General features: G+C 37.7%; 1 protein-coding gene across 1 annotated transcript; it reads left to right on the top strand.

Moving 5' to 3' along the window:
• The first annotated feature begins 9746 nt into the window (after positions 1–9746).
• On the top strand, positions 9747–14919 carry LOC140912660 (calcitonin). The gene is made up of 4 exons (XM_073347441.2): positions 9747–9847; positions 11355–11450; positions 11817–11948; positions 12798–14919. Exons 2-4 carry the CDS (start codon positions 11365–11367, stop codon positions 12994–12996), a joined length of 417 nt encoding a protein of 138 aa, XP_073203542.1. The 5' UTR covers positions 9747–9847; positions 11355–11364; the 3' UTR covers positions 12997–14919.
• The last annotated feature ends 219 nt before the right edge of the window (positions 14920–15138 follow it).

The following is a 15138-nucleotide window of genomic DNA, read 5'->3' as shown; positions in this document are numbered from 1 at the left end:
TACTCAGCAAAATGAAATATGAGAAACTCATTTAATAAATCTGTTGGCAAACACAAGATTTTATCTATGGGAGTTAAATAACACTTTCTTAACACACCCATAAAAACACAATAATTACCAGTTTCTAAATTACAGTCTCTGGCTAGCTAAACCTGCAAGAGCTATGGTACTTTGTAGATATGTTAAACAGGAAAAAGTAGTATCTCATACTTTCTCTTGCCAGCTTGTTATTCAGAAGCTGAAAATTTGCACTTTCTCAGCCACAGTATTGCCAACCCTAAATGTTAAAAAATCATGCATCAGGCCCCCAAAATTATGAGATTGGCTTAAAAATTAATTGAGATTTTTTTAAAATACTCAATTTTGGGATCTTTTTGTTTGCTTTTGAGCCTTCAGGGTACACTTGGATTACATTTTGAAGCTTTCCTCTTCAACCATGAGAGTTAGAAATTTACTTTAAAAAATGAGATTTTCAAGGAGTCACTTGTTTCCACCAGAGGGGGGTTAAGTAAAACAGCAAATATCACAAGAGTTGCAATTAAATCATGAGAGTTTCCAACACTCCAGTCAAATGAGTACAATACTTACTAATACTTTTGTTCCAGATGTGTAGCCCTCACCTTGACTTACTCTTTATCAGAAATACTGTACAAGGAAAGAGATCTTCTATGGAAGCTTGATGGAAAAGACTAGACTAGGTTTTTAGCCCTGCATTGTCTCTTTTGCAACACTCTGGCAACACAATTGAGATGAAAAGCAGTCTTAAAAAGCCAACTGGGGCTGGCTAACTGCTCCCAGTCCACCCAGTGTAGAGGGCATATCAGAGCAGGTAAGGATGTAAGTGGGTGTGGTCTGAGCATCTTGTGCTCTTGTGATCCTGGGTCAATTGAATGGCTCCTATTGGGCTATCAGTACCAAATCAGCTCCTGCTGATTGCTGGGAGTGGGAAGGCAGAAAGGTTGTGTAGCCTCTTCCTTCTTCAGCTGAGCATACCTTGGCTGAAACTGAAGACCTAGTCTGTAGTTTCTCCACCTGACTTTTGCTGACATTCCATTAGTGTATAGGGCACAATCATGTGACTCTCACTCGTGCAAGCAATCAAGTCCTCTGTGTGTGTGTGCGTGCATGCATATGCATAACAAGATTAATTGTCCATTCTGATCTAACTTTTCAAATAGAAATGGAGAAGGATATTCACCCCCTATCTCAAATGCAGAATGTGTAAAATTAAAGATATCTACTGAATTTAAATTAAGGTAAAGTTTCTGGACCAGATTTTCTCTCATCAATCTGTCCCCTTTATGCTGCTCCAGAGGTGTAAAGGGGCCATATACTAGCCATATTTGGTGAGCTGAGCATTCGCCTTGTTGGGTGAGCCCTCAGCTGGTATAGGGCCAGTATAACCACCTCCTATGTCACTCTCCCTCTCTATCTCAGAGGTATGGCTTGGGACAGAGGAGGGCATGCCATGGATTTGGTAATTTACAGCTGACAGGAGATCCTGATGGGGCCCATTGCCAGCTGACATGAGTTAGGGCCTAGGGCTTGCTCAAACCAACAGTAGGGATGGGACTGGAACTGTGGAGGGCTGAGAATCAGGGAACCATAAATGCCTCCCTGACAGTTTGTCCCTGTCTCCTGTGCTAACCAGATCTCAGTGCAGACTAGAATCTGACCCCCTACTTTTAAAATTTTTATATTTCTTAAAAGAATGTGTTAAGTTAAATTTGTTCTCAAATTTAGATTTTATAAAAACAAGCTTTTACAAAACCCAAGACCAAAGGAAATGTTTCCATTAAGTTAAAAATAATCCAATGTAAACAGTCTTTTAAACAAAACAAAAAAAAAACCCACAAAAAAATTACTCTAATGCTTGCAACCAGCTTATTGTAGCTTTGTGTTTGCATGGGAAATTGAAGTGAAACTGGCTAGCTTCTTTCCATTGTGAAAAAATGCAAGCCAGTGAAAAGAAAGTTATATTTTAAAAACATTCAGTTTAAAAAATGTATGGTGATGATAATATGCTAGACAAGAGTACTTGTTTTTGTTTTTAAAAACAGCGTGCCATTCATTTACATTGTTTTAATATCAGAATCATTTTTATTTAGGTTTGAAGAATAAAAGATATTCAGCCTTATAATTTGTTTTGTAATATTTACGAAGAGCTATCTGATCACCACATTACAACACCCGATGGTGTGTGTCCTCCTGGAATATAATCACTTACTGTGTATTTCCAGCACTTTGCCTTCAGCCTTAAGCCTAACAATACATCCAAAGCACGATCATATCTTAATGTGACTCATACACATATAAACATATACACACCTTATTTCTTAAATTTAGATTACCATTCGATAATCTGCAGATGTATTTTCTTTGGAGTGAAGGAGTTGTATTAAGGGAGAGATGAACCAATTACCTGATGACTATAAACAAATACGGACCCAATTTCAGTTCATGATGTCATGGTCTTCTGAGACATACAAGCCATAGAAAGTTCATAGTTTGTCATAAAAAAACAGTACCAAACATTCATTGCCCATTATACCATCCTCTTGCCACAACTATATAACCCATTTGAGTTACGTCAGTGCTGTTAGTCACCAGACCTGCCCTGTTAGTCATTGTGATGGGTAAAGTCCCCTTTTATCAATGGAAAGCCCTATGCGAACCTCCCTTTTCTTCCTGATCTCTATCTCTGTATTTTTTCCCCAGGGGGAGGAGGTTTGCAAGCCCTGTGTACCCCTTTGCTTCCTTTCTCTGGGTGACAGAAACAGCTAGGAAGACTATTATAGATTAGATAGGGAGGCCACACTCCAAATGTATCTAATTAATCTGTCTAACCTATGTGGCCACTCCCCTTATCCCTGTAGTATCTGTGTTAATTTTATAAAGTTCTATAAATTTGTATGAGTTAACTACACATAAAAGTGCATTCTCTCTCAATCAGGTAGAAAAATCTTCATTCTTCTTATGCTTATCGTTTTCTCCACCATTTCAAGAACAAGGCAGAATGTAGCATATATTTTAAAAATATAATTCTCAACAGTGTTAATATATTGGCCTAGAAAAAAAATGTAAACATCTGGGAAAAATCCAACCTGCTCACATGCTCATTGACTCATTTATGCATTCTCAAGAGACCAACGGGTTAGTGGACTTGTTGGACTCACAGATTGAGCTCTTGAGCAAGCAGTGGCTAAAGAATGCATGATTCAGCTTTCCATGGCAGTTAGAAAGAAAATACTTCTACACTGTGGTCAACCTTAGTGATTATGTAGCTCAGGAAACTTTAAGAAATTTTGCAGGGCAGATGCTCATTTAATGGCCAAATTGAGATCTGGTTGTAAGTAGGTGAAACTCTATTTACTTTTACAGACTTGATGCCCACTTACACCTGTTCTGAATCTGGCCCTTCAACTGGACTGGACAAGCAGTACTTAAAAAGAGATTTGACATTTATATGGTTAAGAACGTACAGAATTATAGTTAATGCTAACAAAAAAAATGGGAAATATATAATACCTCATTTTCAGAGTTTAAGCCAATGTCCATTGGGTATTAGGATGAGACCTACTTGGAAGGCTACTTATCCCACATCTACCTTCTGTAAGGTTTTTTGCACTTTTCCTGAAGCATCTGGTGCTGGCCACTGTTGGAGGCGGGATACTGGACTAGATGGACCATGGTTCTGATCCAGTATAGCAATTCCTATGTTCTGTAGGCTTCCCTTTATAGAAAGGGACTGTTTAATTCTATAGACACACTCATATGATGTAATTTATTCTACCTGCAAAAGGCTCAGTTAGACTCTGTGCACCCCTGCATTCTGTGCATGGAGAGGGTGAGGCATGAATTCAATTCCTCACAGGTCACTGGATCTGTATGATAAATGTGGAGCTATGGCACCATCTCAGCGCATGCCTATTGTGTGTGTCTGTGGTGTTCTCTGTGGAGCCACTGTGGAGAGTGACTGTTCTCCCTGTGTTTCCTTCATGTGCAACTCCTTTGTGCAGTTTATATGCTTTTCTATGTTGGAAAATTACTTTGTGTTAGAACACGTTAACTAACATCATACTAAACACACAGTGTAAACATTATTATTTTGTTTAACATCATTTCAGCTGGTGGTGTTTAGCAGGGCTAACCAGGATCAGAAGACACAATGGGAATGTCTAGAGTAGGGAAAATGGTTAAGTTTTAAAAAGTGTCAGCTAAAACTTTTTAACATTAACAATTTTAAACAGGACTTTGCCCCGAGTCTAGACAGGGCAAGTCCTGTTAATGAGAAACCTAGGCTTCTCCCTATGAACATAAATAAATGAATTAAATAGAAAATCTGTTCATTGAAGAGAAAATTGCTTTCTAGATTTGCATCTCTAACAAAAACAATCAGAATGTAGCTTTTTAATTATGCTACAATGAACCCAGCTCTATCTATATGTTTGAGAGAAAATATTAATGTGGATGTGGAAAGCTGGATTTCTTTAAGCAAATATATGTTATTGTAATGTGAATAACTGTACAGGCCATGTTGAAAAGACTAAAGTAATGACTGTGAAGCAAAGAATTAACTGTACATAATGACAGACTGCTTTAAAGACAAGAAGTTGGTCCAATGAAAGAGATTACCTCATCCTGTCTCTGCTTCAAAGACAATTATTTCTAATTTCCAGAAATAAGGATACCAAAGAGGCAAAACACATTAATTCAGTCTTCCAATAGTGTTAGAAATTGCCTTGGTGAAAATAAGCATTCTGAATGGGTTATTTAAAATCAAACTTCCATTAATCTGGTAGAAGGAAAAAGCATAATAATAAAAAATAAATAAAAACTTCAAAAACTGTTCCCAAGGGAGTCTACTGAAATGCAAGTCACAATTCTGCATTTCAGGTTAAGATACTCTCATTTCTGCAGATTGATCTTTAAATTCGTTATGGCTTTTAGCAAAGTGATCTGTGCTATCATTGTGCTGGCATAAATTCAGATGAGTTTGGTGAGTGTCCTACATTTTCTTTTAGAAAATTATTTCAATTGCAGATAAGTTGTTCCTTGTTTCTGTAGATGAAATCCATATAAACGCAGGGTCAACAGTTCCCGGGAGGATGGTGAACCTTCTTGTAAAAAAACGCAAGAATTTCATCCCTGTGGCAGCCCTGAAAATCCTTAGCAAAGCTTTGAAATAGTCCAAGTGGTAGTCTGCAGTCCACTAATTTCTGTATCCCTTGAAATTATGATAATTCTTTTAGATTAGTTTTCTTACATGACATTAATTCGGTGCGCATGTAAGATTGCACGTACAGGTGTGGTAAAATGTTAGTATACCTCGTGTAAGAAGAGGAATAAAACTTAAATATATTTGGACACTTTCATCAAAAACTGAAAAGTCGAAATTCTATATATAAATATGGAGATATCTTGGGGAAATTATAAACCCAAGGTAATTTACAGTTAAATAACAACATCTACAGCATAGTTGTGCATTTATATAAAGCCATTTACTGCGTACTGCACTTGAAGTCGGAAGCCTGAAAATAAAATAAACCATCGAAGCCCCCTCTGACCTGTAACTGTCATTAAATCCTGAACCCAGGGAAAATTTTAGAGAGTTTAGAAAGACATGAATTCCTGGTCATCTGAGGAAACCTGAGGCTGATTTACAATCATCCAAGGTGTGCGGCTTATAAATGGATGTATTACGCAACCATTATTACTAAAGTGAACCGAAGAAGTTTGTAATGGAAAACCAAAAATGATAGAAAAAAAAATCAGCAATGCCTTTTTTAGGTAGCCAGTGAATTGTGCGCATCTTTTAACATGTTTTCACTATGATCAAGTATATTTATGCTTTAGAACTAAATATAACATGAACAAAACCAGCATATATTTTGCATTCATCTTGTTGCTTCAAACTCTATCAATAGGGACATAAATATTTTTACTACAACAGGAGCAATCCCTGTAATCATATTTTGTGTATAGGTCAAATTATAGAAAGTTAGGCTCGTAAATCCAAATTTAGGCAGCTAAATGAGTGGCCTGATTTTTAAAAGCGCTCCGCGCAGCTGCTCCCCTCATGAATTACAATTTTAATCTCTTAAATGAGGATTTGGGAACCGAATTACCCATTTTAAAGTGTTGTTAGCCATATTCTGTAAAATGATTATGTAATTTCACCAGTTTTTCAGAAATGGAAGGTTGCAGTAGAGTGTTAATGTAAAGTTTCATTATCAAATATCAATTAAACCTAAAATAAAAAAGTCACACATCTGATGTTCAAGCACATGTAGACTGTAGTTTCCAACAATGAGAAACAATGAAATAAGAATTAATATATCTATATATGATTCTTTTAAGTAAATGGAGAAATCATGATTATATATGGGTGTATATCGAATATGTATTGGATAATATTTCCGTACAGGAATAGTCTCTTTCAGTTTTTGAGATCATTCTTGCAAGCTTTATTATTGTGGTCACATGGTATGATGGCTTTGTGTAGAAGCAGGACTCAGCAACCCTTCTGTAGGTTTTTCCCTTCCATCTGCTTGATGTCAGAGGCAGTGGGTCTTCTTCGGAATTTCGCAGGGTCCAAAGCTGCCTGGGTTAGGAGAGAAATAGTTTGGCTTCTACCTTAGTAATTATGTCCATGGGTGATCAGTTCATATTATATGTCTGCAGAGTATCATCTCTACAAACAAACTGAAATGCTTATGAAAGGCTGAAAAGGTTTTCAGTGTAAGTCTCCGGGGTGCAATAAAAAGGCTTTTTCTGCTTTAAAGCACAGAGAAGCAATCAGCCTGATGCAATTCTTTTCTCCCTCTCCAGCGCTCCCAGAGGGGGATTTCTCGGTAACCACCCTTCTCACTGTCCCTCCAGACTCCCCGTATCACCGTTATACAGGAATCAACTCCCGGATCCCTGCCAAACGCACACTGCCAGAAAGGCAGCCAAATGGACCTCATGGCTTGTGCAAAGGCTCCCCTTCAGCAGATGAATGAGAGGGGAACAATCTGCTTGCAAAACATTAGGGTTTACTCTTGAACCCCGGGTCCGCGACGAGCTACAGACTGGTATGCTCTGTTTCTCGTTAAGGAGTAATTCTATTCCCTCTCCTATGAATCAGTGTTATTAACAGAATGTATTTGAAATCCGGTACTTGGATGGCTTCGCACGCGCCCACTTTGGAAAGCAGAGTAAAAGAAAAGCATTATACTTACCCCCAGGAATATTCTCAAGAGCACAATGGAAACTTAACTCAAGTGAGAAGAAAATGCAATGTTTATTATGGTGATGCAAACAGAAAGTGGTTTATCCCCATTTGTTGTTGTTGGCAGAACCTATTTCTGCCCTTTATAAAGAGCTTTTCTGTCACGAAGAAAAGACCCACCTAGAAAGTACACACCTTATTGATATTTTCCACAGGAAAAACTACTTGCTGTCCGATCTTTTCCTTTGGATGTGTTTGTGTCAATGTGTGTGTGCAAAACAGCTTTACAAACATACAGTAAATCCAACCATCCTGTAATGGAGCAGGTGTGCAAACTCGAGACACGTCTACCACGCCTCTAGACAGTGACTAAGAGACCCTTTGAGAGTGATTCATTTGACCCTATAGCTTGAGCCGGTTGGCTCGGGCAGAGGCTTCTCCACTGCGGATGTAGCTCTTGTATCTCTAAAGTGCCCAGGAAAGGGAAGCAGCTTGGCAGCTGCCGGAACGTGGCCACTTCAACTCTGGACGAGGGGGTGGGGGGGAGCCGCGGATGGGAGGCAAACTCCAAACACTCCCAGCTGCTCCAAGCAGGCTGCAGAAAGGAAGCTGCCACTATAATAGTATTTATGGCAATCAATAAAGACAGGGCTCGTAGCACGAAATGATTGAATCACGCCGGCTACAACATCTGCTAGCAATCCCCCCTCTAAGAGACGATGGTCGAGCCTGTCCCACTGTTCGTACACTTTCTGCGGACAATTTGCTGCGGAATAGAGATGGGTTCTTACATTATTTCTCAATATCAGGTGCTACCGTTGGTAACATAGTAGTTCAGTATGCAGTTTCCCCTGGGATTATATTAAATAAACTATGAGTCATAATTGTGTGTCACAGAAGACAGTGCAGTTATTTTTATTTTTTTTTCCTGCACGGGAATTCAAATTCATACTGTGAACAAGAATTGCGTTCGATTCAGTGGATGTAAACGGATTTCAAAGAATGCATACCAAAGACCAGTTTAAATCCGTGCTGTTCAAAGGAGAAACAGAGACGAGTAAATGGTCACAATTTAAGTACTGACTCTGAATAGAAGTCCCTGTAAAGAAGAAAAGTAGACTCCAATCCCTTCCGTCTTAACCAGCATCTCTCTTCAGACCTGCTTTCCAAACAACTGCCTACCCCACTAGGTTGCGCTAATGCATCCGATGAAGTGAGTTGTAGCTCACGAAAGCTTATGCTCAAATAAATTTATTAGTCTCTAAGGTGCCACAAGTACTCCTTTTCTTTTTGCTAATCTTCAGATGACTCCGGAGACTAATGTTATTCTTGTTTCTCAAACCCTATGAAAAGTGAATATAATAGCCAGAGAGAAAGAATTATTTTACAAGATGCTTGACCTTTAACTCGGAATTTAGTTTACATTAACAATAAAGAATGCGAGGTATGCTATGTGGAAAGACTTCAGCATGGTCGATAGTTGTAGAAGAGAGGAAAAATGGAAATTGCTCTTCTTGGTTGACAGAGGAAGGGGAGTAATTTTTGTTCATTATAGACAAAAGGCCTGATCTAAAGTACATTGAAATCAGAGTGAAGATTCACATTAATTTCAATGGGCTTTGGGGCTTTCCATGAATGTTTTGGTATTTATTTTCAGTTATTTTAAATTTCCCCTTTCCTCATATACTTGGCCAAATGCAAATGGACACTAGATACCAGGAACTATGGGAAAATGCGTAACCTGGCAATCCACAGGCTGGAACCTCAAAATTTAGTCCCTTTGAAGTCAGGGGAACTACCCAAGTGAGTAAAGGTTTGCAGTATCGGGCTTCAAGGTACCAAAGGAAAAACTTTTCTAATATGTGGAGAATAACAGATTTATTTGCTCCGGATACTATACTCTTAACGTGATATAATTAAACTTATTTAGTAACATAGCAATTCCCATTCATCAGGAAAATAGTGAAATAACTTCTGCATTCATGTTTTAATTTGTTACAAAACAAAAAACTGTACTATTAGAAAATATGTGTAAAAATGCTAAATACAGTTTCCCATGTATGAAGTTACATTACTATAGCCACTCATTTGCAGACTATAAAAATAATGATAATCCGCCGTTGTCAAGGTCCTTTTTTCTGTCTGCAATGCGGTATTTTTTGCAGTAGATGTCGCTTCTAATAAGTAAATAACCTGTCCTTTGAATTTTTCATTAAAAAGATATGGTACTTTTTGTGAGGGTAAGGGGCGGACTGTACATTATTAATGACTCGAGACGATTTCCCTTACTTGTCATTAATCGTCTGATGCGATCCGTCTTTTTTTCGTCAAGTGACCTCAGTGCAAATAAACCTATCAGATGTAGCCAGCTGACTAGCAAATTTTGTGAATGGAATACTCAGTGACTGGAAGATGACGTAATTGGAGAGCAGTGGGTTTCGTGCCCGGTTGTGGATTGGCTACATTTTGCCAACAGATCTTATGATTGGCTGGCCAGTGCCGGTCAAACGCCTACACACTTTCACCCTGGCGGTAGATATAAAAGGGGGGTACTTAGGCATTGAACAGCATCACGATTTAGAAACATATATTGAGGAAGCCTTTACTGTTTCTTAAGAAGCTTTGCATTTCAAGGTAAGCATGCTCTTCCTTGCTTTTTCTTTTTCTTTTCTTAAATCTAGAGTTGGTGAGCTTACTTCAGTGCTTGAAGCTGTACCTGTACCCAGGAAGGTCTTTAACTGGTGCCCAGTTATAGTTTGTGTTGCCTTTCTCTGTTTTGATTTTTCTCTGTGCATTCAGAGAACGCATAATTTGTAATTAGCTAGATTTCGTATGGTCTTCTAAATTACACGTTACTGGATTCCTCAAAATAAAATAAAACAAAATAAAAATAAAAAATACCAAGGTAAAAGAAGGAATACATAATCCCCTTAGAATAATTGAAAGCAACCGATACTGCGTAGTATATTATATTTTGTATGGAAAAAACACCCTAATCTCTACATTATTGGGCTGCATAGCTTGATTTCTTTTGTAATCATTTTGAGTTTTTCACAAAATCTGTTATAAAATGGTAAAAGTGTAAAGAATGACAACCTTCATTGTATGTTATCTAGCAATATATGCTGTAGGTAGTAATAGGTGTTCTAATTTATGAGTGAAAAGGTTAAGTTAATCTAGAGATATTAATTAAAGCTGTGTGTCAGAGAGAGGAATTCTTCAAGATATGATTTTTTAAATCTTTCTGCTGTCTTGACTTGAATTCATCGGATTTATTTATCTTTGGTCATAATTTTGGGATTTTTAAAATTAAAATTAATTGAATGGACCTGTTTTTATAATTTTATCTAATTTGTATTTGAGTTGGAAGACTAGTATGTAAACTGTACCAGGAAGTGAGCACTCTTTAATATAATGTACTGATTTCTACACAAACAGAATTATTTTTAATTTTTAAATTAAACATTAAAACGATTAAAATGTATTAATATTCTGCAAAAATGAGAATACATAAAAATAGTGGTCATATTTCATATTTTAAAAATAACACTAGCTTTAGCTTTCATGCTTTTTCATAAGATTTACTGTACCTGAAGTGCCATTTTGTCCAGTTCAGATCCGACACATTAAATGCATGAAATTATGTGTAGTGCTTCAACTACAGAGGAGAAGAGACACGTTTCCCATCAGTTTATAGACAGATCTACATTAATTTAAATCCCATTTTAGTTACATCTTGATAGTAATCCTAACTCTGAAAATACTCCAAAAATTACAATTTGGTCATATACAAAAATTCTGAAAATTATTTGAGAAAACTAAAGCAAGAGACCAAAGCAAATTAACAATAACAACCTATTACCAAGTTTCAGAGTAACAGCCGTGTTAGTCTGTATTCGCAAAAAGAAAAGGAGGACTTGTGGCACCTTAGAGACTAACCAATTTATTTGAGCATGAACTTTCGTGTCACGAAAGCTCATGCTCAAATAAATTGGTTAGTCTCTAAGGTGCCACAAGTACTCCTTTTCTTTTTGCTAACCTATTACCAAGTGTGCCTAGAGAAAGACTGCATCTTTAGTAGATCTGATAAGATTGAGGAGGTTGGAAAATGGCCATTGTTTGATCTGAATCTTTGTTGTAGAGAGGACATTATGGTTATGCTGAAGATTTCATCTTTCCTTGCTGTTTATGCCTTGGTTATGTGCCAGATGGATCGCTTCCAGGCAACCCCACTCAGGTAAGAAGCAGAGAGCGGTGGAAACTCATGAGTTTCGGAGCACTGAATCTGAACGGAATGGAGACATTTAGTTTTCGTTATGGCTGCATATAGGAAGTGGATCAAAGTAAAGGAGAAAACTTAGATCTCCTAATACTATTTTTTTGTAATGCTCATATTTTAACATGCAATAGATTACTTACCTAGTGTGTGAGGGAACGAGTAGTCTTTGTCTTCAGTTTGGTATACATATGGACACTAGTGACAAAGACACGCTCAACTGTGTTGAAAAGTGTCTAAAAGAACTCAGCTGCCTAAGTGCACAGAGGCAAAAGTCTCTGCAGCAGTTATCCTTGTATTCATGCTGTCTCGCTTGTCTCCACCTAGACCTGGCTTAGAGTCTATAACAGATCGAGTGACACTCAGTGATTACGAAGCTCGGCGATTATTAAATGCGTTGGTGAAAGAATTTGTTCAGATGACCGCGGAAGAACTGGAACAAGCGACTGAGGAGAATAGGTAAGGGCTACAGCCCCGGGGATATGCACAGATGCTGGGGAAGCAGGACCACTCTGTGTGTCCATTTGATTTCCCAGCAAGAGCCACCTCAGCAGACGCTCGGGCAGGCTAAGATTTTCCTCTCCCTTGGGACTGCGGATGACCTTGTACAATACTTGGGAAGGGATGGTACTGCAGAGATGTTTTCCAGTGTCAGTATCAGGTGGATGGTTTCCACATAGTTAACCTGCTTTTATCTTTTTTTTACAACCGAGAGAAAATAAATAAATAAAAAAAAACATTGGAGGGTGAGTTGAACTTCAAGGAGGGGGTTGTATTAAAATATGGCAGCAAGCGGTACGTTTTCCCGGTGGTAATATTGAGGGCTGTTCGATCGCTCCTGGATTCTCTGTCGCGATAGTGCATGATGCTGTCGTGAGGCATGGAAGGCCACTGGCTGAAGCGGGGCATCCTAATAGTGCACGCAGCGCCACCCTCTCCCTCAGAGCCAAGGCATGCAAGTACATTTGCATTAACCTTAATGAATTCCTATTGCAAAGCATGTTGATGAATGAGAGACTGAACAGCATGTCTAGTACATTGGAAGACAACCCCGCTCTCCTTTGACTACCAGCATCCCAAAATCTAATCAGTTTGCTTGATCAAGTAAACAATATTCATTTTGTTCATGATGGAACTCTGTTCTCCCTCTGATTTCAAGTGTGGCCCCCCCCCCCCCGCATGAAATGAGTGTGAGGGGATTTTATCCTTTTCTTTTTGTCTCCTAATTATACTTATTTATCTAGGAATGTAATGCATGAATGTGCATGATTTATATTACTTTTTTGGCATGTTTTTTTCCCCCTGCAGCCTGGATAGACCTATTTCCAAACGCTGCGCCAGTCTGAGTACTTGTGTGCTGGGCAAACTGTCTCAAGAATTGCACAAATTGCAAACTTACCCTCGTACTGACGTCGGGGCTGGAACTCCTGGCAAGAAAAGGAATGTGCTGAATGACCTGGAAAATGAACGCTATGCAAACTATGGGGAATCCCTGGGAAACAACTAGACATGCTTATTTCCACCCTTCTCCCTTTTTTTTTTTAACTTGATGCATGTGGATCTAACCTTGATTGCTAACTTTGCTATGTTATTTTGATTCTGTTTTCGACAGAGAATGTTTGAGATGGACTTAAAGTTAGGACAATAAAGAACACAACACACATACCAAGTTAGAAAAAAAAACCCCAAATAAATTAAAAAAGAATGAACAGCACTGCCTTGAGACTTCAACTGATTTTCTTAGACATTTATTTTAAAAAAAATCTAAACAAAGCTTTTCATTTCTAGCTATTACATGTACAGATAAACTCTTCTTTCATGCCTGCTCATGCACTTGTTCAATAAACCTATTTTTCTATGAGGATTAGGTCTGTTTTGATTAATTGTGTTTGGAATAGACAAAGCCAGAAAAGTTTTAGAAATCTTTTCAGAACTAGAGAAGAGCAGAACAATACAAAAGTTGTATAATAATTTAATTCCAGAATAGCTGAACAATTTGACCATGTTCATATACACTGGGAGAACTCCTAGACCCTTTTAATGCTTTCTATATGTATGTGTGCATACATAATCAGTCACACACACAATCTTAGTAAAACAATTTGTATGAACTTTTGAAATGGCTAAGCATCAAGCAATGCATGTATTAACTAGTGTGAAAACACTAGAAATGTAATCCAGGTTTAAAACTGTTCTCATTGAACTCATCCAGGTAAGAACTTTAATATTCCTTTTTCATTTTCCTTTAAATTATTTACATGAAGCTTCTTTACAGTGATATATTACCATGAATAACTGGATTTTTTTTTACATGTATCAGTTTTAGAAATAACCTGTGAGGTAGACTTGTATATTAAAAGACTGAAAAAGGGGGGGCTTTCATATCTGGGTAATTTAAAATCTTGTTTTCTGTTAACCCTTTTACTTTAATACAACAGATTTAGTGCTACTTTTGTGCCTCTAACTTTTTTTTTTGTCTGTACAGCATATATCTCATAATATGGGAACTGTTCAGAAAACAATTGTCATGTTACCAGGGATGTTTTCTATGGTACTGTCTCTGGATTTGTCTATAGTCCTAACTCGGGAAACATTCTCATTGAGTTCAATAGAAGATTAGCTTGAACAAAGACTATAGAAGTATGTACTCTAAGGCCCCAGTCCAGCAATACACATAAGCATGTGCTTAATTCTAAGCAAGTGAGTAGTCCCATTGAAGTCAGTGGGATTGCTTAATGTTTTGTTCAGTGAAGGCCTAAATAAAGAAGAAAGCTGTTTAAATAGTGCAATCAGATATATGGAAGAAGGAAAATGACTATGTGCAGTTCAACTCTGAAAAATTACTAAAAAATCCCTGGCAACTTCTTACTCTATAGATTTAGTTCCTGGATGAAATCCTTGCTTCATTGAAGTCAATAACAAAACTCCCATTGACTTCAGTGGAGCCAGGATTTCACTGCTTTTGTGTGTTCGGACATAGCTGCTGATCTGAGTACCTAAAACAGGTTTTTTGCTACTATACTCCATCAGCACCACAGAACCAACTCAGGTGAGACTTAGCTAAATTCTTTTACTCCTTATGCATTATCAACAGTTGTCTGTTAAATTTCAATTATTTGCTGGTGGGAATGGAGTTTATCAAATATTATTGAGGAGATAATTTTGTCTATGCAACCTTAACTATTGGTGATGATGTGCAAGAAAGAAAGAGCCCAGTTTGACTTTCACAACCTGAGTTGAGTCTGTAGCACCTGGTAGCTAGAAAAAGAAAAGTATTTTTTAACTTATAAACTGAGTGAACAATATATAAATCCTTGAAACACAATAAATATGGAACTTCACAATACCATTTTTATAGAGGTACTTTTCCAGGTAGAACCACACCTTATTGATATAAACAAAGTATTCTTTACATTCTCTCTATGTAAAATATATGTTTTTTATTTTGAAAAGCAGTGTAACAGCACAGAAAAGGGCATGTAACACAGCAACCTGTGTGACCCATCGTCTGGCAGACTTCCTGAGCAGGTCAGGAGGAGTAGGCAAGAACAACTTTGTACCTACCAATGTGGGATCTAAAGCTTTTGGGAGGCGAAGAAGAAATGCTCAAATATAAACATCTGAATGACGCCTGGAATATGGTAAACAC

This window comes from Lepidochelys kempii, chromosome 6 (assembly GCF_965140285.1).
Source record: "Lepidochelys kempii isolate rLepKem1 chromosome 6, rLepKem1.hap1, whole genome shotgun sequence".
Lineage (NCBI taxonomy): Eukaryota > Metazoa > Chordata > Testudines > Cheloniidae > Lepidochelys > Lepidochelys kempii.
The sequence above is the reverse complement of the archived record's forward strand: the minus strand, read 5'-3'. Positions and strand labels throughout refer to the sequence as shown.